The 26482-nt window shown below is 36.0% G+C and overlaps 1 protein-coding gene across 1 annotated transcript in view; it reads right to left on the reverse strand.

The window, feature by feature from the left end:
• Nucleotides 1–26482, reverse strand: part of UBR1 (ubiquitin protein ligase E3 component n-recognin 1) — a 149723-nt gene that overhangs the window by 41604 nt on the left and 81637 nt on the right. Inside the window, exons 23-32 of the mRNA XM_047739193.1 lie at nt 23944–24046; nt 23032–23080; nt 22272–22430; nt 20813–20911; nt 19884–19993; nt 15357–15443; nt 13842–14023; nt 5516–5721; nt 4021–4114; nt 3112–3261 (exon numbers count right to left, since the gene is read on the reverse strand). Coding sequence (XP_047595149.1) covers nt 3112–3261; nt 4021–4114; nt 5516–5721; nt 13842–14023; nt 15357–15443; nt 19884–19993; nt 20813–20911; nt 22272–22430; nt 23032–23080; nt 23944–24046 — 1239 coding nt within the window. The remainder of the gene's footprint in view (nt 1–3111; nt 3262–4020; nt 4115–5515; nt 5722–13841; nt 14024–15356; nt 15444–19883; nt 19994–20812; nt 20912–22271; nt 22431–23031; nt 23081–23943; nt 24047–26482) is intronic.

Below are 26482 nucleotides of genomic sequence, written 5' to 3' on the forward strand. Positions count from 1 at the left end.
GAATGGGCCAAAAGGGGTGTTGGGGAGTGAGAAACACAGGCTTTTAGTTATTGAAAGAATAAGTCATGGGGACGAAGGCACAACATAGGGAATATAGCCAATGGTACTGTAATAGTGTTGTGTGGTGACAGATGGCAGCTACACTTGTGGTGAGCACAGCATAACACACAGACCTGTCAAATCACTGTGTTGTACCCCCGAAAATACAGTAACATTGTGTATCAACTATATTTCAATAAAATAAATAAATAAAAGTAAAAAATGTAGTTTGGGGAGGGAGGAGAACTTTAAAAGGAGTAAGATACCACTCACAGGCCCAACACCTAGAAGTAAAACATGTCAACAAAGGGAATCACCATTCTAGTCACTCAAATAAAAAACCAGGGGTCATCACTGATTTCTCAGATTCTCTCACAGCCCACCTTCAAACCCAGCAGCTATTCTTCCTGGTTTAACTTCTAAAACATATGCCAAGTTGATCACTTCTTTTTACCTCCACTGTAACTACCCTAATCCAAGTTACATTATCCCTTACCTGAACTATTTTGATACATTGTTTTTCCTGTTTCCACAACAGTGCTTCATTATTATCTATGTATTCATTGTATAACAGCCAAAAGGACCTTTTAATGTAAATCTGGCCTCACCACTCTGTTCAAAATACTCCAATGGTTTCCCATCACACATAAAATATTTTATGTTTTTAATACTAAAAATAAAATTCTAATTTTTTACCTTATAAACCGTTTTATGATCTGGTTCTTTGTTTGTTGCATTCCAACATACTACCTGTCTGCTGTGCCTCAAACATGCTAATGTATTCCTACTTTGGGACATTTGCTCTTTCTATTGCCTGTGCTCAGAATTCTCTTCTCCCAGAGATTAACAGTACTTGTCTTTCACTTCATTTGGGCCCTTATTCAAATTTCATTATCCCAAAGAGGAGCTCCCTGATGACTGTGTCTATAGTCTTATGCACCTGATCTGTTTCTAGCCTTTTACCTGGCTGCTTTAGCTTTCTCATAGTATTTCTCACTTTGTATTAATATTTTTATTGTTCGTCTCTCCTTTCTGTAATACAAATTCTGTAAGGGCAGGGAACTGATCCAAACTTTTATTAACAAACAATGAGACTAGAAACAATGTTATTAAAAGGGACTGTTGAAAGGACAGTCTTGAGTGAAGTGAAATTATATAATGAACTGTGCCAAAATTCACATATCTGGATATATACTTGACCTAAGAATTTTTCAGTTCTCAGAAAGTGTACTATGATCGGTTATGACCAATTTTCTTTAAAAATATCAGTTTATTACTAGTTTTAAGTTTTTTTATACACTTAACTTTCATATCTTAGGTTATACTCATACTGATTTTCTAAAAACAAAAGAGGCAAATACATCCAACTACATAGGAAGGCTCAAGTGCTTTAAAAAAATGTTATGTATAATTAATTATTTCAGATCCTAAGTAACAAAGGTGTTATTACACATTAAAAGTGTCACAGTGTTCAGAGAGACCCAGTTGTAAGGACTAGTCTAACTTCAGAAAGGATTGCCCTGAAGCATCCTATTCTTCCTTTTTACTTTAAAATATTTTATTTATTTATTTGAGAGAGAGAGTGAAAAAGAGAGCACACAAACATGACAGAGCATGAATGGAGAGGGGCAGAGGGAGAGGGAGAAGCAGACTCCCCACTGAGCAGGGAGCCCAACCAAGGGCTTGAGCCCAGAACTGTGAGATCAGAACCTGAGCCACAGGCAGAGGCTCAAACTGAGCCACCCAGGAGCCCCTGAAGCATCCTATTCTTAAAGACATCAAGGGGAGTAGGTACTGAATATTCCTTTAGAGAATAATTTACATGTTTAATAAGCCTTATTCGGGGAGCCACTGTGTAAAAAAGGCTTATACAGGCTAACAAGAAGTTGGAAAAGTCACTTAATTTTATTACGATTTGTTTTATCTTTGTCTTCATGTATATAGTTAGGTAAGGCTTTGGTGGATTCAGATCTGGGTTCAAATCCTAGGTCTGTCTTGGGACAAGTAAAAACTACTCATTGTCTCCAATTCCTTATCTTTTAAATTGCAATAACGGTACCTGCCTTTGTTGGGCTATTTGAGTATTAAAAAAATAATATAGCAAGTGCTTGGTAGAGTGCCTAGAACATATCAATTATTCAGAAAATAAAAGATAAATGCTTCCAGTGCCATCTTCTTCCTAAAATATGACATTTTATGTCCCAAAATGCTGAGTAGAAGACAATTTTCAAATCAGGTTTTCTAATGACATGTAATAGTAGAGATAGAACAATTCCTTATTGACCCTAATTGCCAAGCCTATCATCCTTGAGCACTTTTGTTGTGGAAACATGTCAAAAGTGTTTTTATCAACAAAATCATTTTCTATAGCAAAACTTAGGTCAATTATTACAAATGTATTGCATTTTAAAAAAATAAAATAACAATAATACTGTTATCATGTATAACAGTGACAACATAGAAAATATATAATTAAGTGTTACAGTTATAACAAATGCATAAATTCACTGTTAAGTTCCATATATAGATGGTCAGAACAAAAAAGCTTAAAAACTTAAGTCTAAAAACTCAAAATCTATCCCAAGATACACAATGAACCTAGTGGTTTTTTTTTACTTTTACAGTTAACATTTTGTCCACATCTCTACAAGTAGAAAACTGGATCTTCTGAAAAAACAGAATTAAAATAATAATACAAAGACCTTTAGAGAAACCAAATTCTAAAAAGTAACTGTGGTCGTATCAAAGGACTAGATGAAAGAAATGAATCTTCTTGGCATCTTGTCTCCTTATGTGAATGCTAAGGTAGAGATCCAAGTTCTATTACTTTCATGGCTATTAGAGATACACACACAACATACAGATTTGAGTTAATGAACATTAGTTATTTTAGAGACCAAACACTGGGGCTTTTCATCATATTTTTAAAGTAGAATGCAAGTTCTGAAAAGAAAAAGTATTACATTAAATAGCAAAAAAAAAAAAAAAAACCCTAGCAATCAAAACAGACACAAATGAAAGGATTAAAGATAGCTTTTAAAAAAATTAACCAAAACATGAATTAAAATATACCTGCTTATCCTTTGAGGTTGCAAAGGAATAATGGGGATCACAGTATTACACAGAGACTTGCAAAGAGGGCAAAGATATTCTCCACTCTCTAAGTCGAAAAGGTCAACGTGAATGCGCTGCTGAGAGCTCAGTTGTACAGCTTCAAAATATCTGCAAAATTCCAAGGCATGTGTCCATTTAGAACAATGCATTTATCTTTAATCTTTAATCCAAGTGACAAAAATCTGGAGTTTTTGCCTCAATAAACATCTTTAGCATCTATACGCCGCAAAACCCAAGTTACAATTACAGAAGAAACAGAATAACCATTCTTTTGCGGGCAAACTGGAAGAGGTACCAGGGCAGAAACAAATTTAAAATAATTCTACTGAATCATAACATGGCTCCTAACTCAACAGCATGGAAATACAATGTAGACACTAGTTCCCTCATTTCCAACAGCCAACTATAGTAGTAAAGGCTGTTACAGGAAAATTGTGTATTTTAATAATGCCAAAAGGGTGAAACCTATATGAAGATTTCCTAGGAATTATAGTTCTGAATTTTTCTCTTTTAGAGGTGGAACTAGAATTTGTCCTATTTTATCTCAAAGGCATTTTTTCAAGGAAATGAGATTTTTTAGGAAGAAAGATTACAGCTTCTTTTATACAAATACTGATCAAGAGTAACTAGCTTATGGAGAGGAAGTACAAAGGGTAGTGAACATTTAAAGTTGGTAACTTTTTACACCTATTTCTAAAGGTGATAATGAGTATCATGCAAACAAAACTGGTAATTAAAACTGTTCAATTATTCACATAAAAAGGAAAAAAGGAAGGAAAGACATGAGAAAACATGCCTTTTTGTGGCCTTTAGTGAACTTCAATTATTCCTAGTTTCTTTCAAGAACATGTCAGAAGGACAACTTACTTCTGCCAGCACACTGCATGCATTACATGACCACAGCTTCCTGTGTAAGTTCCATATGCCAAGTCTGGATCCATGAAAAGCGGGTCCACAATTTCTGGTACAGGAAGACAAAAATAGGAGGTATGTATTCATCTCCCCCGTGGTCATAAAATGAGAAAAAAAAAAAGAGAGAGAGAGAGATTATCAGGTCTAAATTTTTAACCATAAACCTTCTTAGGAATGTCTAACTAAACTGTCACAGTATCATGACAGCAGGAGATATATTCTTAAGAGTAAATAAAAACTTTAGAGAAAAGTAAAACCTGGACTTCTAGGTAGGATTCAAAATTAAAATGAATTAATGACAACTTGTGTTTTTGATTTGCATTTTTAACCTGACCTTTGGGTTTAAATTGCTTTGTCTTATTTATTGAAGTGATTTTCTATGATTCAAACACAATTTTCTTTTGTAATTTTAACAGTAATTTAAATTACTTTTTAAGGGATCTTTAAGGCATTATAATCTACTGGATAAAAGCAAAGACGAAAGTGGTTCAAAATCTGGTTTTATTACGTATAACTCATAGCCTTGGGCAAATTATTTAACTTCTCCGTGCCTCAGTTCCTTCATCTGTAAATGGAGCCAGTATTGGTACCAAACTCAAAGAGTTGTTGTGAGGATTAAGTGAGTAAACACAAAAAAGCACTTCATCAGTGCCTAGCATACAGTAAGTAGTCAATAAATGTTAGTCTTTTTTTTAAAATCATCATCATTATTATTATTATTCCAAGGTATATTATAAAGCAGCTAACTCTGATACAATGTAAAAAAAAATTACCTAGTGTGCCTGCCAAGAAAATCTTTAAAATGAACCTAATGTTGAGACAACAATCAGACAAATCCACAATGTAAGACACTGTACAAAATAATAGGTCTGTATTTTTTCAAACAAATTATCATAAAAAAAGGCTAAGTGACTATTTTAGATTAAATTAGACTAAAATAGACATAATAAAGGTGATGCATCAAACATATCTGGATCTTAAAAAAGAAAAATCTAGCTAAAAAAAAAAAAAGATATTTTGAGGGCAACTGGGAAAATCCAAATATGGATTTGACATTAGGTGACAATCCTGAATTATTATTCATCTTTTTAAATGTTATAATGGTATGATAGATATATAATAGATTATTCTTAATTTTAGAAAATGCATGCGGAAATATTCAGGGATGAAAGTCATATGCCTGCATCCTACCTTTAAAAGGTTCAGCAAAGAGAAATGGAGATAGGCAGATAGAGACAGACTAAGCAGTGTGGCCAAGCATAACAAAAATTAAAATTAAAAAATAAAACAGAGGAGCCAACATGGACCTAGAGTCCATCTTACACATGGATAAAATGTGATCTAAGTAAAGCTAAATACAGTCTCATTCCCAAACTTCCTTCAATATTTTTTCTAATCACATAAATACGAAAAGAAATGCTCAAAAGGATATTTATTAAATAATACATACCCCCTGAGAGTTCTATAGGTTTTCCCCTGTTCTGGGTTAAGGCGGTAGATTTCTGGACACAGGCCGATAATACCATGGCATTATTTTCTATTTTCACCTCTTGTTCTTCTTGGCAGAGGATGCATGTCAGCACCTCCTTTTCAGTAACAGTCGGACCCCGTTTAGGACCCAAAGCAATTCTAGAGTAGTCACTGACTGCTGGGGTGCTACCAAGAGAAACGACCAGAAGTGAGGACACATGTTTTGGTCACTTGTCTTTATATTTTGGTAGATTTTAAGTAACCATACGGTAAGAACTTTAAGAGCAAAAATAGTAAAATAAAAATGATAACTTAGCAATATTAGCTGAAAATCTTTCCCCTTGATTTTTCTGACTCTTATCAGTTAATTTGCTTATTAGAAAATACACTTTGTGCTGCTAAGTGCAAAAAAAGCAGATCACAAAGTAGACTATATAATTATACTTAATTTATTGAACCAAGAAGCTGGGTTATTGGTTTTTTCTGATTATAAAAGTAATGCATGCTTATTGAGAAATTTTGGAAAATCTACAAAGTATAAAAAAGAAAACAAAAAGCATGATACACTCACAACCTAGAGATAACCATTTGCATATTCCCGTCCAGTTCACTTTCTCTATATAACATTCTTTATACATAATTAAGATCATATTAGATATATAGATTTGCATCTTGTATTCACTTATATCTTAGTTGTTTTCTCATGTCATTAAAATTTCTTCAGAAACATTGTTTTTAATGGCTGCACAGTACTCTTACTATATGGGCTGGTTATAGTTTTATCCATTCCCTCTTATTAGGCATTTAAGTTTCTATTCTATTTTGGTAGGCATTAAAATAAAAACTTATATCTTAATGATTTAGCAATTCTTAGTATGTATTCAATGTGTGTAATAATAATATAATAACAGCAAATATTTATAAATCACTAATTACGATGTGAGGCACTATTTCAAATACTTTACATTACGTTAACTCATTTAATCTTTCCAACAATCCTATGAAGTAGGTCCTAATATTACCTTCCATTGTTAAGATGAAGAAACTGAGGCCTAGAGACAGTAAGAGACTTACCTAATGACTCATCACTATGAATAGCAAAGCCAGGATTTAACCCACATGATCTGACTTCATAAGCCATGCTCTGCATTACCTGAGCAAGAAGCTCCCCGAAATGTCAGAAATCGTTCGACAAACTGGGAATAACTTAAATGTTCATCATCAATGTAATGTAATGTAATGTTCATTATCAATGTAAATGCAATTATATCATACAGAATATTATGTAGTTTTTAAAAGGTGCAGTTTACAAAGCTACGTGTGCTACAACCTCATAGGAGGTGTTCAGCAAGATGTGGGGCAAGGTTTATTTTCTTGGTTATCATAAGGACTGGGAGACAGTACTGGAATGAGTGGATGAGGAGCTGGAGATACTAACTGTCCTGCAATTCATGGAGCATGAAGAAGAACTGTTGCCCAAATGCCAAGACTGAGGAACACTATGCTCGTTTTGTATGTAAGAACATACTGCATAGATTTCCAAGTGAAAATGCCAATTTGCACAATGACACATACACAATACCACTTATTGCAAATAAAACAAAAAGACTGAATGATACTATATAATTTCTATAGTTCCATATATTTGTATGTAATAGCATAATAGCCATTCTGACAGGACAAACATAAAACTTATGACCAGAATATCTTCTGAGGAAGGGCAGAAAGGAGTACTGGATTTAGGCCAGTACTCAAACAGAACTTTAAGTTTCATGTCTAACATTTGATTTTTTTTTTAAGATTTTATTTATTTATTTGACAGACACAGTTCATAAGTAGGCAGAGAGGCAGGCAGAGAGAGAGGGGGAAGCAGGCTCCCTGCTGAGCAGAACCCAATGTGGGGCTCGAACCTGAGCAGAAGGCAGAGGCTTTAACCCACTGAGCCACACAGGTGCCCCTAACATTTGATTTTTAAAAGGAAAATGTATCAATATAACTGTGTAATTAAAATTTTATTTTAAAAATTGTAAGAGAATGCATTTGTGACTTTGGAACTGAGAAAGCCTTTTAAGATACAAAAAATTAAAACTCTAAAAGACTGATAAATCTGTCCTTACTAACACTGAAAACTTCTCTATAGCTAAACTTCATAATCAGTGCTAAAGAATTAGGGACAAAATATGGGAAACATGCAACAAAGTTTAGTACCCATAATTTTAAAGGACTTCTAAAGATCAATAATAAAACAAAAGCAAAGTACCCAACAGAGATGTGCAAAGGATAGCGACAGGTAATTCCCAGAAAACAAAACACAACAGACTAGTGAACAATTATGAAAAGATGCTCAACCTAGTACTAACTAGTAATCAGGGAAATTCCGACAGGCACAGATTTATAATGTTGATAGTATCCAATTTTTTCAAGTACCAATAATAGTAAGTATTGGTAAAAATGAAGGAAATAGGAACTCTCAAACACTGTTGGGAATAGGAACTGGTAAAACCACTCTGTAGGACATTGTGGCAATATCAAAATTTCAAATAATTATGACTCAGACCTTTCACATATTAATTCCACCCTTGAGAAGTACTTAATACAACTGTACAAGAAGGCAAATATAAAAATATGTTCTGACACATTGTTTATAACAAGGGAAAACTGGAAAATAAGGGAAAATCAACTTAAACACCCAAAGTCTGATAAATAAAATATTATATATACGCACTAGGGACTATAATGAAGTAGACATAAAGAATCATGTAGTATCTATACCACAGATCTATAAACAGTAACATGAGAAGATTTATAAGACACTGAGTAAAAAACCAATCTGTAGAACAAAAGTCAAGGTAAAATAAACTACTAAAAAACACAAAACAAAATCACTTAAGTGCACATAAATAAATGCACAGAAGTAAGTTTAGAATACAAGTTACTTATTAACAGTGATTATCTGTGCAGAAAGACTTATGTAAAGGATGGTCAAAGGGAATTTAATATTTTATTGGAATTGTTTTCAATGAGAACATAATAATTTTACGTATGCAATCAATCAATAATAAAAAATAAATAATAAAAGTATTAAGGCCATTAATTAACTCTGAGCACATATTTGCTTATATCCTCTTATTTGGATAAATATATGGTAATCTCTTTCACTACTTTTTTTATTAGCTATTTTTATTAACATATAATGTATTATTTGCTTTAGGAGTACAGGTCTGTGAATCGTCAGGCTTACACACTTCACAGCATTCACCATATCACATACCCTCCCCAATGTCCATAACCCAACCACCCCCTCCATACCCACACTCCCTCCAGCAACCCTCAGTTTGTTTTGTGAGATTAAGAGTCTCTTATGGTTTGTCTCCATCCCAATCCCATCTTGTTTCATTTTTTCTTTCCCTACCCCCCAAAACTCCCACTCTGCCTCTCAAATTCCTCATATCAGGGATATCCTATGATAATTATCTTCCTCTGATTGACTTATTTTGGTCAGCACAATACCCTCTAGTTCCATCCACGTCGTTTCAAAAGGCAAGATTTCATTTCTATTGATGGTTGCATAGTATTCCATTGTGTATATATACCACATCTTCTTTATCCATTCACCTGTTGATGGACATCTAGGTTCTTTCCATAGTTTGGCTATTGTGGACATTGCTGCTATAAACATTCAGGTGCACATGCCCCTTCAAATCACTATACTTGTAGCTTTAGGGTAAATACCCAGTAGTGCGATTGCTGGGTTGTAGGGTAGCTCTATTTTCAACTTTTTGAGGAACCTCCATGCTGTTTTCTAGAATGCCTGTATCAGCTTGCATTCCCACCAAAAATGTAGGAGGGTACCCCTTTCTCCGCATCCTCTCCAACATCTGTTGTATCCTGACTTGTTAATTTTAGCCATTCTGACTGGTGTGAGGTGGTATCTCACTGTGGTTTTGATTTATATTTCCCTGATGCCGAGTGATGATGAGCACTTTTTCATGTGTCTGTTGGCCATCTGGATGTCTTCTTTGCAGAAATGTCTGTTCATGTCTTCTGCCTATTTCTTGACTGGATTATTTGTTCTTTGGATGTTGAGTTTGATAAGTTCTTTATTGATTTTGGAGACTAGCCCTTTATCTGATCTGTCATTTGCAAATATCTTCCCGTTCTGTTAGTTGTCTTTTGGTTTTATTGACTGTTTTCTTTGCTGTGCAAAAGCATTTGTTCTTAAGTCCCAAGAGTTCATTTTTGCCCTTGCTTCCTTGCCTTTGGAAATGTTTCTAGGAAGAAGTTGCTGTGGTTGAGGTTGAAGCGGTTGCTGCCTGTGCTCTCCTCAAGGATTTTGATGGATTCCTTTCATCCATTTTGAGTCTATTTTTGTGTGTGGTGTAAGGAAATGGTCCAGTTTCATTCTTCTGCATGTGGCTGCCCAATTTTCCCAACACCATTTGTTGAAGAGACTGTCTTTTTTCCACTGGACATTGTTTCCTGCTTTGTCGAAGATTATTTGACCATACAGTTGAGGGTCTATTTCTGGGCTCTCTATTCTGTTCCACTGTTCTATGGATCTGTTTTTGTGCCAGTACCATACTATCTTGATGATTACAATTGTAACAGAACTTGAAGTCTGGAATTGTGATGCCACCAACTTTGGCTTTCCTTTTCAACATTCCTCTGGCTATTTGGGGTCTTTTCTGGTTCCATATAAATTTTAGGATTATTTGTTCCATTTCTTTTAAAAAAAAATGGATGGTATTTTGATAGGGATTGCATTAAATGTGTAGATTGCTTTAGATGGCATAGACATTTTCACAATATTTGTTCTTTCAATCCATGAGCATGGAACATTTTTCCATTTCTTTGTGTCTTTCTCAATTTCTTTCATGAGTACTTTATAGTTTTCTGAGTACAGATTCTTTGCCTCCTTGGTTAGGTTTATTCCTAGCTATCTTACGGTTTTGGGCAAAATGGGATTGACTCCTTAATTTCTCTTTCTTCTGTCTTGTTGTTGGTGTGTAGAAATCCAACTGATTTCTGTGCATTGATTTTATATCCTGACACTTTACAGAATTCCTGTACAAGTTCTAGCAGTTTTGGAGTGGAGTCTTTTGGGTTTTCCACATAAAATATCATAGCATCTGCAAAGAGTGAGAGTTTGACTTCTTCTTTGCTGATTTGAATGCCTTTAATTTCTCTTTGTTGTCTGATTGCTGAGGCTAGGACTTGTAGTACTATGTTGAATAGCAGTGGTAGTGGACATCCGGGCCATGTTCCTGATCTTAGCAGAAAAGCTCTCAGTTTTTCCCCGCTGAGAATGATATTTGCTGTGGGTTTTTCAAGGATGGGTTTGATGATATTGAGGTATGTGCCCTCTATCCCTACACTTTGAAGAGTTTTGATCAAGAAAGGATGCTGTACTTTGTCAAATGCTTTTTCAGCATCTATTCGGAGTATCATATGGTTCTTGTTCTTTCTTTTATTAATGTATTGTATCACATCGATTGATTTGTGGGTGTTGAACCAAATTTGCAGCCCAGGAATAAATCCCACGTGGTCATGGGGAATAATCCTTTTAATGTACTGTTGGATCCTATTGGCTAGTATTTTGGTGAGAATTTTTGCATCTGTGTTCTCAAGGATATTGGTCTGTAATTTTCTTTTTTTGATGGGGTCTTTGTCTGGTTTTGGGAACAAGGCAATGCTGGCCTCATAAAATGAGTTTGGAAGTTTTCCTTCCATTTCTATTTTTTGGAACAGTTTCAGAAGAATAGGTATTAATTCTTCTTTAAATGTTTGGTAGAGGGTGCTGGGTGGCTCAGTGGTTTAAAGCCTCTGCCTTCAGCTCAGGTCATGATCCCAGGGTCCTAGGATCGAGACCCGCATCGGGCTCTCTGCTCGGCAGGGAGCCTGCTTCCTTCCTCTCTCTCAGCCTGCCTCTCTGCCTACTTGTGATCTCTCTCTCTCTGTCAAATAAATAAATAAAATCTTTAAAAAAAATAAGAATAATGTTTGGTAGAATTCCCCTGGGAAACCATCTGGCTCTGGGCTCTTTTTGTTGGGAGATTTTTTTTTTTTAAATAATTATTTATTTTATGTTTTATAAACATATATTTTTATCCCCAGGGGTACAGGTCTGTGAATCGCCAGGTTTACACACTTCACAGCACTCACCATAGCACATACCCTCCCCAATGTCCATAACCCCACCCCACCTCTCCCAACCCCCCTCCCCCCATCAACCCTCTGTTTTGTGAGATTAAGAGTCACTTATGGTTTGTCTCCCTCCCAATCCCATCGTGTTTCATTTACTCTTCTCCTACCCCCTTAACCCCCCATGTTGCATCTCCTCTCCCTCACATCAGGGAGATCATATGATAGTTGTCTTTCTCCGATTGACTTATTTCGCTAAGCATGATCCCCTCTAGTTCCATCCACGTCATCACAAATGGCAAGATTTCATTTCTTTTGATGGCTGCATAGTATTCCATTGTGTATATATACCACTTCCTCTTTATCCAGTCATCTGTTGATGGACATCTAGGTTCTTTCCATAGTTTGGCTATCGTAGACATTGCTGCTATAAACATTCAGGTGCACGTGCCCCTTCGGATCACTACGTTTGTATCTTTAGGGTAAATACCCAGCAGTGCAATTGCTGGGTCATAGGGTAGTTCTATTTTCAACATTTTGAGGAACCTCCATGCTGTTTTCCAGAGTGGTTGCACCAGCTTGCATTCCCACCAACAGTGTAGGAGGGTTCCCCTTTCTCCGCATCCTCGCCAGCATCTGTCATTTCCTGACTTGTTAATTTTAGCCATTCTGACTGGTGTGAGGTGATATCTCATTGTGGTTTTGATTTGTATTTCCCTGATGCCGAGTGATATGGAGCACTTTTTCATGTGTCTGTTGGCCATCTGGATGTCTTCTTTGTAGAAATGTCTGTTCATGTCTTCTGCCCATTTCTTGATTGGATTATTTGTTCTTTGGGTGTTGAGTTTGCTAAGTTCTTTACAGATTTTGGATACTAGCCCTTTATGTGATATGTCGTTTGCAAATATCTTCTCTGTTGGGAGATTTTTGATGACTGCTTCAATCTCCTTAATGGTTATGGGTCTGTTCAGGTTTTCTATTTCTTCCTGGTTCAGTTTTGGTAATTTATATGTCTCTAGGAATGCATCCATTTCTTCCAGATTGTCAAATTTGCTGGTGTATAGTTGCTCATAATTTTTTCATTACTTTCTAACCAGTATGTTGCTAATATGCAATATCTAGAGGGCTGGAACTTGTTAATTGTTTAAGTTTTGCATTAATTTCTAGTTTTATTACTATCATCACCCAAGGATACCTTTACCTTCATATCTTTTTTAAATCTTTAAAATATACAGTCTTCATCCTTAGGGTCCTTGTTAGCATATTCAACTTCAGGACTACAGATGCATTATGGATAATGTTACTACTGTTATTGCAAAGGGAGAATTTCCTAAAACTATCTACAACACACATTGTTTAAAGAGCAATGGAAGCTTGTTTTTAAAAATAAGCATAGGAGGTATTTATAATATTTTAAATTGGAATGCTTTTAAAAGTACCCTTATTTTGTCTCCTTTTCTCAGTATATCTATGTAACCTCCCACAAAGCGTGACCCTCAGCAGGATAACTGATTTCCCCAAAAGCATACCACAGTGAGACCCAGAACACCAGACTTACTGATTCCCATTTTCTACTGTGCTATCCATGACCACAACTATGGTCATTGTCTTCTTTCTCTTTAAGAAAAAAAAATGAACATAAACCACCTTTTTCAAGTGAAGAATTTTTTTTTCAATTTGTAATAACCACAGTCATTTTTAGCAGGTATCATAAAAAAGATGTGAAATATTTGAACTGATACATAAATGTGCATCTAAGGGTCTGTGCATTATGTAATATATTCTGCAACATATATGTTAATATAAAAGAAAATTTATAAGTTCAAAGAAACAAAAAGTACAATTAGTACCTACATTTTAACATTAAAAAAAAAGAGCCTGTGCATACAAGATAACAGAAGTTGATCTCAATTTTTGCCATTCCCATTTTTGTATCTTTTTGTGCATAAAGCCTCCCACCAAACTACTATGCACTTGAACTCCTTATGAACATAAATTTACATTCATTAGGTACCTTAAGAGCTTTCACTGTACCTTTCCTAGTTTAAAAATAATGTAATTTCTCCTATTATAAAATGTATTTTGGAAAAATTTTATTTAAAATGAATATGTCATTTTCCCTCCACAAAACTGAGTTGCTAATTTCTAGTTTTGCTTGGTTTTACCTCTCTTCCTCCATAATGGAGTCTTCTTTCCCAGACATTTCCGAGGTGCTGTCATACATGAGTTTATGAGTTTCAATGAAGTTTTTCTGTAAGGCAGACATCTGAGCCATAATCTTCTGGCGGTGCAGTCTAGCAGCTTCAGCTTTTCTTTTCCTTTCTGCTTTTTCTTTATCATGAGTAATCTGGTATTAAGAAATCACAAAAAATTAGGTAAGATCCCTTGTTGAAATTTACATATATTGTTCAATCAGGAAAAATTCCCTAGAGTTAAAATCTGATGAAATTTGATTACCACTTAAGACTAGATGCAATCTGATGTCTCAAAACGAGCATGCAGGCTCCAAATATCACACAACTAATTACTCTTCTGGTTATTTCAATAATTCAATGTAAAAGGCACAAGTACTTTGAATATCTAATAAATTGTCTTTTATACTCAATGCAGGTAGATTAAGAAATAAAGTTAGAAGAAAAAATTTTTAAATCATAACTCAATCATTCAATCAATGACATTTAATCAATTTTACCCAACTTGATGATATCTAACAGTTACTACTAGAAACCTAACACTTACTGCTAGATGCAGTGCTAAAACTGAGAACTTAAACATATTACTGAGATGTATGGTGTCTTTTTATTGTTTCTATCTAACTTAAGTCCAGTGTTTTTCTTTTAGGAGGGATAGTTAAAAATCACAAGTAATAAAAAAATCACAAGTAGTAGTATTTTCATAATTTTAAGATTAGAATCAACAAAACTTGATTTGTTATATTACAGTATTTTGTAACGTAAATATTACTGGACTTCATTAAATCTAAGATCTACCATTATCCTATGTTGCGCTAAGAAAAGAATGCTGCTGATTAAATTATAAGACATTCGGGACTGGAAGAGATTATGCTGAGTGAAATAAGTCAAGCAGAGAGAGTCAATTATCATATGGTTTCACTTATTTGTGGAGCATAACAAATAACATGGGGGACACATGGGGAGATGGAGAGGAGAAGGGAGTTGAGGGAAATTGGAAGGGGAGGTGAACCATGAGAGACTATGGACTCTGAAAAACAACCTGAGGGTTTTGAAGGGGCGGGGGGTGAGAGGTTGGGGGAACCAGATGGTGGGTATTGGGGAGGGCATGTATTGCATGGAGCACTGGGTGTGGTGCAAAAACAGGGAATACTGTTATGCTGGAAAGAAATTAAAAAAAAATTATAAGTCATTAATTATAGGCTATGCCCCAATTTCAGATATTAAAATATTTTAAAAATTAACAAAATATGGTATTTCCAACAGAGCTCCATTGTACATCAATTTCCTCTGCTTTTATAAAATACATATTTTATATTGGACAACTGTATGTCAAATACCATTAATCTCTGTAATATAGAAACACAAGCAAAAGAAGATGGACATCTCATAAACTATAGGTTCCTTCTAACAAAAAAGCAGCAGCTCTCTTACACCAGTGAAGTTCAAAGGCAGAGAAGAAGATCACCATCATTATAATGTTATTACCTCATCATTCTTAATAGATTCTGATCCTGATGTAGTTGCCACAATTAAACAAGATTTTTCTCTTAATCGCTTCACTGTGTCAAACATCTATGACAAACAGATGAAAGGTTAAAAGATTTGGTTAGACTGACCAGAAACCAGAAAAACTCACTAATTTGATTTAGTCATATGTCACAAATGTCTTAGACTTAAATTTGACATACATACACACAAATAGTTACACATGTAAACAGTTATATAAATATTTCAAGCATATAAAAAGTGACTCCTGACTCTGCCAAACCTCCCCCAGTTGATGAGCAATATAGCCAAGGAGGAGGCTGCATACCTGCTGATTTCATCTGCAGGTATGAGCATATCTATACTTTTGTCAGGAGAAAAAATTTCTCTTTAATTTAAAATAACATTTTTAGTACAAAGATATATAAAGACAAAAATACGAAATGGAAAGTGAAATCCTCTTTTCCTGATGCCAGTTGCTGTCCCCAAAATTAAGATTATTAGGGGGCACCTGGGTGGCTCAGTCAGTTAAGCATCCAACTCTTGATTTCTCAGTTCATGATCTCAGGGTCATGAGAGCGAGCCCTGTGTGGGGCTCCACTCTGGGTGTGGAGCCTGCTTAAGATTCTCTCTCCCCCTCTCCTTTTGCCAGAAAAAACATTATCAGAATATATATTTCTTTATATTTACATATATTCTCATCAAAAGCAACCCTATCATATATACCATTTCCTATCTCTTTTTCACTTAAACAATTATCTGTAGATACTTCCACAATAGCTTATATAGATGAGTCTCATTCTTTTTAACAAAAATCAAAGTTTCAGCAATAGGATAGTACCTCCCCAAAACTTGTTTATATTTTGGAGTCTCATTCTCATGCATAAAAACCTCCCACAAGGATCTTACAACACAACTTTATATTAAACATTTGGGGAAAATATGCAATGATTATAAGAACTGATATTTGTACTTTTTGTATATCTTGATAATGAACTTTGGTATTCTTTTTTTAAAGATTTTATTTATTTATTTGAGAGAGAGAGAATGAGAGAGTAAGCATGAGAGGGGGAGGTCAGAGGGAGAATCAGACCCCCCACTGAGCAGGGAGCCCAATATGGGACTCAGTCCCGGGACTCCAGAATCATGACCCCGAGCCGAAGGCAGTTGCTCAACCGAGCCACCCAGGCACCCCAAACTTTGGTGTTCTAAAAGAAAATAAATTTTGGGAATGGATCTCCAATAGATAACATTGTATTTACAGATATAAATGTTGAACTAAATGTAGTTCAATTTTTTTCCTTTTTTTTTTTTTTCTTTTAAATAGGCTCCATGCCCACTGTGGAGGCCAAGGTGGGGCTTGAACTCACAACCCTGAGATCAAGACCTGAGCTGAAATCAAGAGTTGAACTGACTGAGATACCCAGGTGCTCCGATTTCTTTTCTTTTCTAGATTTCATTATTTGAGAGAGAGAGAGTGAGAGAGCACACACAAGCTGGGGGCAGGAGGAGAGGGAGAAGGAAATTCCATGCTGAGCAGGGATCCCGACTTGGGGCTCGATTCCAGGGCCCCAGGATCAGGACCTGAGCCAAAGGCAGACACTTAACCAACTAAGCTACCCAGGTGTCCCCCTGGCACCTTTATTTTTTTTATTTTATTTTTTTTTAGATTTTATTTATTTATTTGACAGACAGAGATCACAGGTAGGCAGAGAGGTAGGCAGAGAGAGGAAGGGAAGCAGGCTCCCTGCCGAGCAGAGAGCCCGACGCGGGGCTCGATCCCAGGACCCTGGGATCGTCACCGAGCCGAAGGCAGAGGCTTTAACCCACTGAGCCACCCAGGCGCCCCATGGCACCTTTATTTTTTTTTTAAAAGATTTTATTTATTCATTTGACACAGAGAGAGAGTGAGAGAGAGCACAAGCAAGGGGAGCAGCAGGCAGAGGGAGAGGGAGAAGCAGGCTCCCCACCAAGCAAGGAGCCCAATGCGGGGCTCGATCCCAGCACCCTGGGATCATGACCTGAGCTAAAGGCAGACGCTGAACACACTGAGCCCCCAGATGCCCCCCTAATTTCTTTTCTTTTTTTTTTTTTTAAGATTTTATTATTTATCTGACAGAGAGAAATCACAAGTAGGCAGAGAGGCAGGCAGAGAGAGAGGAGGAAGGCAGGCTCCCCGTTGAGCAGCGAGCCCCGACGCGGGGCTCGATCCCAGGACCCTGAGCTCATGACCTGAGCCGAAGGCAGCGCGCTTAACCCACTGAGCCACCCAGGGCCCCTCCCCCTAATTTATTTTCTTAATAAGAGTTGAATACTTATGTTTTGATTTTTATATTTTTAAAATGATTATATTGGCAAATTTAACACAAATACTAAATACTTGTGAATTTACTCCCAGAGAATACCTTAATAATATCATTATTTATATCAAGCATGTTTAAGGAGTATCTCTAGTTACAAAAAAAAAAGCTGACTTCTTGAAGTACAAATCAGTACAAAGACCTCCAATTGATATGAATATGGAAAATAATCACTCCATATTCTAGTTATCAAAACAGTTATCTTGCTTACCACATCAGAATCTTTTTTTTAAATACAACGAGGGGAAGCTCCATAATCTTGGTTTCATATTTCCATGTGGAGGGTTTCCCATTAAGGTAATATTCCTTGGCTCCTACCCCTTATTCACTCCTCCCCAAAGGCAGCAGCTTCCACTCAACAGTTCAAGCTCTAAATTTGAGTCATTTTTTGCTCCTTCATTTCCCTCACCCTTTCCACCATTATCTATCAGCAAATTCTATACATTCTGCCACCAAATTACCCCTGAATCAGTTCAGCTTCTCACCATCTGCATCTGAGTCTTGGTCATGCTCATTTCTCAACAGGATTTCTGCAAGTTTTCTTTTTTTCCTTTCTTTTAAGATTTTATTTTCCTTTAAGATTTTATTTATTTATTTATTTGTCAGAGAGAGAGAGAGAGAGAGAGCCACAAGCAGGCGGAGGCAGAGAGAGAAGCAGGCTCCCTGCCAAGGAAGGAGCCCAATATGGGCCTTGATCCCAGGACCCTGGGATCATGACCTGAGCGGCTCAACTGACTGAACCACCCAGGCATCCTTCAAGATTTTATTTTATTACTTTTTTTTTTTTTTTTTTGAGAGAGAGATAGTGAGAGAGAGCACAAGCAGGGGATAGGGTAAAGGGAGAGGGAAAAGCAGATTCCTTACAGAGCAGGAAGCCTGACATGGGGCTTGGTCCCAGGACCCTGAAATCACAACCTGAGCTGAAGGCATACGGTTAACCACTGAGCCACCCAGGCACCCCTCTGCAGCAGTATTCTACTAGTTTCCTTGCTTTTACTCTTGTCCCCTATAATCCGCTTACCCACAGGAGCCACAGTGATCTTACAGAAGTAGAGACCAGATTATGTCACTTAAAATCCTTCACTAGTTTCCCACTGTCCTCAAAAATAACATCCACCACTTTACCCTCACCTGTCAGGTTCTATATGATCTTGCTCTTGGCTGCTCCTGTGACCTTGCTGCCTACCTTTCTCTCCCTCCCTCATTGTGCTTCAGTCATACTGGCCTTCTTTCTGGCCACCTAGAGCTTCTGCAGTGCTGTTTCCTTTTTGTGGAATACTGCTCCCGATTATTTATTTATTTATTATTTTTATTATTTATTTTTTTTTAAAGATTTATTTATTATTTGACAGTGAGAGATCACAAGTAGACAGAGAGGCAGGCAGAGATGAGAGAGAGAGAGGGAAGCAGGCTCCCTGCTGAGCAGAGAGCCCGATGCGGGACTTGATCCCAGGACCCTGAGATCATGAGCCGAAGGCAGCGGCTTAACCCACTGAGCCACCCAGGCGCCTGCTCCCGATTTTTTAAAGTCTGGCTCCATGTCATTCAGTTTCAATGTTATCCCCCTAACGAGGATTTTTTTTTTTTTTTTTAAGATTTATTTATTTGCAAGAGAGAGAGAGAACATGCACTAGCCAGAGGAGTGGAGGGAGAGGGACAGAGAATCTCAAGCAGGACTCCAACTTGAGTGCAGACCCCGACAAGGGGCTTGATCTTACAACCCTGAGATCGTGACCTGAGCTGAAACCAAGAGATGGATGCTTAGCCAACTTAATTTGGCCACCCAAGTGCCCCAAAAGGGGCCTTTCAGATTACCCATCTGAAGTTACCCTCTATCCTCTACTGAATTATCCTTTTCTTGTGCACTGCCTGTACCTCAACTAGTGTATGCTCCATGATAGCAAGCACCTTATCTGTGCTGTTCAGAGTCCAGAAATGACCCTGGCACATAACAGGCATGTAACAGATGCTTACTGAATAATGACAACAAATGAATAAATCTTAGTTTAAAAAAAAAAAAACTTCCACTAAAACATGAAAAAATGTGAGTGACCATGAAATCAGTGGTAAATGACTTTACAATTGGAGAAGAGTGGTTTAACATTACAGACAGAGGATTCTTCAATCTTTAAACCAAGATATGATACAGTTTATTTATCAAGTTCACCTGGAGTATCCATGTTATCATGTCCTTCTGGCCTTCTAACTGGGGAATTCCTTTGAGTTTTTCCAAAAGCATTTGTATATTCTGAGCATTCATGGCTGAACTTCCCAATCCTTTTTTAGAACACAAAAGTTAAAATCATAAACAAAAATCGTCATAATTATAATCTTTAGTGTTATGTTATTCACATTGATAACCAAAGTTCATAATCACTCCCTTAACTACATTAATTTTTCAACAGAAGAATATGCAATGACATAAAGTACTCAGTACTGAATTAAACAACTTGAAAAACTTGAATTATTTTAGAACTTGTAATACATTTTCTACTGGGACTGCTAGTCAAAGCTACCTTTAATGATCTGACTCTCCCTTTTCCTCCACTTGGCTCACTATCTAGTAAAAATAGTTAATGAGAAACAAGGCTTCCAAAAATATGAAAGTGGGGGCTTTTTATGGTCATAAACTGAAGAGGTTCTATGATGTCTTCAAGGACCTAAAAAATATAGTCTAGAAACAAAATATGAGATACCTTTTTCCTATTGGTCTCGTAATCAATGTCCCTGGAATGTGCTTTGATGAATTATCTTAATTTAATAAATAAATCAAAATACATCTTAAAAACAATCTAATCTAAACCTATCCTTTTCTGACAGGAAGAAAGACAAAGAATGAAAGTAAGAAATCATCGATGTATGCATCCCTACTCAAAAAAAGGAGGGGGGTTTAAGGAGTAAAAAGATTGTAGTAGGGGATTAAAAATCTATTTTACTGTTGAAAAGAGTTAAGAAGTAAAGATGCTAGGGAAAGTCTTAATTTCAGGATTGTCTATTTTTTAAGGACTGGTAGATTAACACTCCGTAAGAGCTAAACTTTCACTTACAAATTGGTAATTAGCTGAAGCTATGCTGAAAATTAATATTAAAACATACTTGAAGCCTTATGGTAAAAGTCAAATGTCACTTCTTCTTCAGGAGCTTTTTGAAGCTGTTGCTTTTCTTCTAGTAAACCCAATGCCAGAATATGAATGCCTGAAAGAGGAATATGAAAAGATCTATAAAAACTGTGCTTCCATCAGGTAAATATACTTTAAATGAAGGTAAAAAATAAGCAATCTGACAGATAAAAGGGGGCAAATGTTATGAAAAAGCAGTTCACAAAAAGTGAATGATACACATATGAAAATGTCCAACCTCATTTAAAGAAATGTGAACTAAAACAGACCATCCTGTTTTCATCTATTAGAGTGGCAAAAATTTTAGAGTTTAGTAAAATACAGAGCTGGCTGAGGTGCTGGGAACAGGCACTTTTCACCACACTGGTGATGGCAAAGTAACTGGTATAATATTTTGAAGGCCAGCAACGATCTTTATCCAACATGTAAAGATACAGACCTAGTATTAGAAATCAGTATGACAGATACACTCAAGTATGCAAAGATATTTGTACAAGGATATTCATTTTAGTGCTGTACAGAGACCTGGAAACAACCTAAATGTCTAGTAACAGGAGACAGGTTAAACGCACTATACATATCCATACAACAGAACAATCATCTATCAAGAATGAAACAGGGCAGTACATGCTAATGTGTAATGATTTCCAGAAGATACAAACCTTTAACAGTGGTTATCTCCTAGGTAGGACACCAGGGGTAGGGCTAGAAATTTTAACCTTTGATTTCAAATATATCTCCATGGCCTGAAATTTTTAGTCATGTACTTACCACTGTTATAACAAAAACTGAGATACGCATATGGTATGACCAGCATTTAGAACCTCCAGACCAATAACAGCCAAGGAAGAAAGAAAACTAATTAAATTAAATTAATTAAATTAAATTAAGTTAAATAAATACCTAGTTATAGCTACCAAAGGTGACATTATTAACTAATTTATCTATAACAATACCAAGAAAAAATACCCACTTCCACTTAATGAGCTACTTCCTATAAAAACTTAATGAAATAATTATACCCACGTACCAACGGAGAAATTATTCTTTGCTCCTAAATAGGAAGTGGGATAACCCAAGATTCAAGTCTGTCTTCTAATCATTATTTGCTCATAATACAAGTAAAAATAAGAAATATAGAAATTATGATGCAATAAGGATATACCAACTTATTATTAGCAGGGCAGGGTTTTAATTCATTTTTTCCAATATAAATGGTTCTCAAGAGTAAGGATACTAAAAACATGAGAATGTATGACTAAGAAAGTCTGCATCAAATCTAAACTATTTTTAATGACCCCTAGGTCTCAGGTGCTCTAGTGTGGTTCTGACTGAAGTTACAAAGTTGGAACCAAAGATCTTCTCCTTCCTGATTCCTCACAAACCCCATCATGTAGAGAGAATTTTGGAAGCAGAAAAAAATATTTCAGGTATACATACCATCTGAAGCATTCCTTCAGTCCACAAGTTAGAATCTGTGTCAATTGCCCGCTCAAATATGGTCCTGAGAATGTACATCATGATATCACAGTTGAGAAGGTTAACCACTTTGCTGAAAGCAGGGCAGAATTCAGGAGGTGGTGGAGGTGGTAACGCTATAGTGATGGGAGATGGACAGCAGGAGACAAACAAGTAATTTTGATTTGGGTTATCCTACATGCTAAATTGCATATGTCAAAATCACATATTATATGCAAAACAACACATGATTTTTGTTACCTTTAAAGCACTGAACACAATGATGTGAAGGGAAATATAAGTCACTATATCAGTCACCCAAAATAAACTCTATTTGCTATAAATTAAAAGATTCTATTGCCATTGTATAAGTCATATCTTAATATGAGGACAAGAATTAACAGATTCTTTGTACTTCCACTAGTTGCCCACCCTTAAAAAACAACAAAAACAAAAATGAAAAACACCATATACTTTGCTGATATAAAAGCCACAGAAAATAGTCAAAAGTAGTCTGTTCTGGGGACCTAGGAGGTTCAGCATCTGACTCTTGATTTTGGCTCAGGTTATGATCTCAGGCCTGTGAGACTGAGCCCTGCATTGGGTTCTGCACTCAGAGTGGAGTTGGCTTGTCTCTCTCCCTCCCCCTCGACCCCACCCCTTGCTCGCTCTCTCTCAAAATAAAAAAAATAAAATAAAATCTTAAAAAATGAGTCAATCCAGAATCTCACTTTTTACCTTCATCTTTGTTTTCTTGTTTTCTCCTTTTTTTCTGCATATGTTCTGCCTACGTATCAAAAACAAACAAACATAAACCAGCAACTTTAAATACATTGTTTGGCAACATGAAACAAATGGGATACTTTGAAGCAAGCAGGAAAGATCCAAGAGCCCACCAAAACACATACTAAGTATGTATTCAAAATGTTACCTTGTGCAAGAAATAAAATGACTATCCTAGGAAAAGCCAAGCAAACCAGATGAGTAACATCCCTCCTCAAGACTCTACTCCCCATTCTTTCAGTCTACAATACTCTTTTAATGCCTATTGTTTATTCAGGGCATCATACTATGGGCTAGAAATTATTCATTCATATTTATAAGGACAAGTTCAATATCACCCTAAATGATCAAACTTAACATTCCCCTTAATGGGACAAATAGACATTATGTGCCTACTAATGTGAAACAATTTATTACCTATGTAATATTCTTGCCCCAAAAAGTTTAACTTAAATCTAACCATGAGAATACAATCAGGCATATCCAGAATGTAGGGTATTTTAAAAGATCAGTAGCCTATACTCTACAGATAAATGGCAGTATTATGAAAGACAAAAAAGGCAAAAAGATTACCCTAAATTAAAAGGGACTACAGAAACATGACACCAAATCAACTGCAGGATTCTTGACTGAATCCTCCTCCCCATGACACAGTGATAAAGGATTATTTCTAGTAAATCAGAAAAATTTAAATGTTCCCTGTATACTAGACAACATTACTGATTCAATTTCAGTTTCTTGGGTGAGAAAATGGCCTCTATTGGTGAGAATCAGTATGAAACTACAGAAAAACCAAGAAACTTTCTGTGGAGTTAGGAACCATAAAGGATTTAAGGCTTATTTACTGAAGAGGATATCTTTTCCTACCTTGCTATGCTGCGTTTTGGAATAATGATAAAAGTACATGTTGAAGTCTTTCAATGATTCATCTTTCAGTTCATAAACTCCATGGCCTGACACACCTGGTTTCCTAAACAGAAATATAGAGATGTACTGCAGTGTTCTTATAGTATAAAATACTGACATAATAAGAACCTAAAAATTAATCAAACTGTCAAAAGCTAGAAGAAATATGATCATTTATCAATTAGCTGCTTAAACTGAAATAACTAATTTTATTCCAACAGTAAAACTAAAAACCTATACTGCAAGCTAAAAGTACTGATAACAGCCAAGTTGTGTTTCATAATTAAGAAATTTAAGTAAATCTGAGGAAGTTTATATTATACAGTCCCGATCTCATGCCCTACTTAATTTGCTAAGACTTTCTAAAATGGTAGTGAGATATCAAACTGTAGATGAAGATACAGTGTTGGGACACCTGGGTGGCTCAGTCATTAAGCTTCCAACTCTTGATTTTGGCTCAGGTCATGATCTCAGGGTTGTAAGATGGAGCCCTGTGTTCAGCTTGTGCTCAGTGGGGAGTCTGCTTGAGATTCTCTGTCTCCCTCTGCCCCTCCCCCTATGTGTGAACAAGTTCACACACTCTCTCTCTTCCCCTAATAAATAAATCTTTTAAAAAAAGAAAGAGGAGAAAGAAAAAACAGTTTGAATCTTTTATACTGTACTATAAGGAAAAGCATCAGGGCCAAAAGGAATACATCATATTTGTTCAGCACATTAAACAGCTTTTGGTTTCTACTGAATTTTTAAGTGAAATGTGTTATTATTAAACCATAAAAAAGCTACATCCTATTTTAAGTTATTTAAACTAGTAATTTATTTATGATATAATACTATAAAAAGTAGAAATTCACTACCAATAGGAATTTTTTTAATTTCAAGAATTGATCCATTTAAAATCTTATTTCCATTTCATGTATCTCAAAGAATCAAAGAATTATAAAATCTCCCATTCAAATGTATACTGCTTTTTTGTTTTGTTGATGATTTCCTTCACTGTGCGAAAGCTTTTTATTTTAATGTCATCCCCCAATAGTTTATTTCTGCTTTTGTTTCACTTGCCAGGAGACATTTATAAAAATGCTGCTATGGCTGATGTCAGAGAAATTACTGCCTGTGTTCTCTTCTAGGATTTTTACGGTATTAGGTCTCACATTAGAGTCTTTTATCATGCTATTTTTATTTTTGTGTATGGTGTTAATAGGTAGTCTCCAGTTTCATTTTTTTATATCAAGTTGTCCAATTTTTTTCCCAATATCACTTACTGAGGAGACTATGTTTTCCCCATTGTATATTCTTGCCTCCTTTGCCATAGCTTAACTGACCATATAATTGTGCGTTTACTTCTGGGCTCTCTTCTCTGTTCCATCGATCTATGTGCCTTTGTTGTGCCAGTAGCATACCATTTTTTAAAAAATTAGTTTTATTCTGGTATAGTTAACAGTGTTATACTGGTTTCAGGTGTAAAATACAGTGGTTCAACAATTCCACGCAACACCTAGTGCTCATCACAAGTGCACTCCTTAATCTCCCCATCATCTATTTTACCCATCCCCCACCAAGCTTCCGTCGGGCAATCACCAGTTTGTTCTCTATTTTCGAGTCTGTTTCTTGGTTTCTCTCTCTCTCTCTTTACCCCTTTATTCATTTGTTTTATTTCTTAAATTCCACATATGAATGAGATCATATGGTATTGGTCTTTCTCTGACTGACTTATTTCATTTGGCATTATACTCTCTAGCTCTGGCTATGTTGCGGCAAATGGCAAGATTTCATTCTTTTTTTTTTTTTTTTTTTTAATTTATTTGGCAGAAAGACACAGAGAGAGGGAACACAAGCAGGGGGAGTGGGAGAGGGAGAAGCAGGCTTCCTGCGGGAGCCCAATGTGGGCCTCGATCCCAGGACCCTGCGATCATGACCTGACCTGAAGGAAGATGCTTAACAACTAAGACCCAGATGCCCAATTTCATTCTTTTTTTATGGCTGAGTAATACCACCTTTTGTTTTTCCATTCATCTATCGATGGATACTTGGGCTGCTTCCATAATTTGGCTATTGTAAGTAATGCTGCAATAAACATGGGGTGCACGTATTCCTTTGAATTAGTGTTTCTGTACTTTTAGGGTAAATATCCAGTACTGCGATTACTGGATCATAAGGTAGTTCTACTTTTAACTTTGAGGAACCTCCAAACTGTTCTCCAGAGTGGCTGCACAAGTTTGCATTCCCACCAACAGCATGAGAAGCTTCCTTTTTCTCCACATCCTTACCAACACATGCTGTTTTTTGTGTTTTTGATTTTAGCCAATCTGACCATACAGTTTTGGTTATTATCTTGTTATGTATCTTGAAATCTTGAATTGTGATACCTCTAGCTCTGTTCTTAATATTCCTTTGGCTATTTGTCTTTTGTGGTTTCATACAACTTCTAGTATTATCTGTTCCAGTTTTGTGAAAAATGCTATTGGTATTTCAACAGGGATTGCACTAAATCTACAGATTG

This window comes from Lutra lutra, chromosome 7 (assembly GCF_902655055.1).
Source record: "Lutra lutra chromosome 7, mLutLut1.2, whole genome shotgun sequence".
In the NCBI taxonomy this organism is placed as follows: Eukaryota; Metazoa; Chordata; class Mammalia; order Carnivora; family Mustelidae; genus Lutra; species Lutra lutra.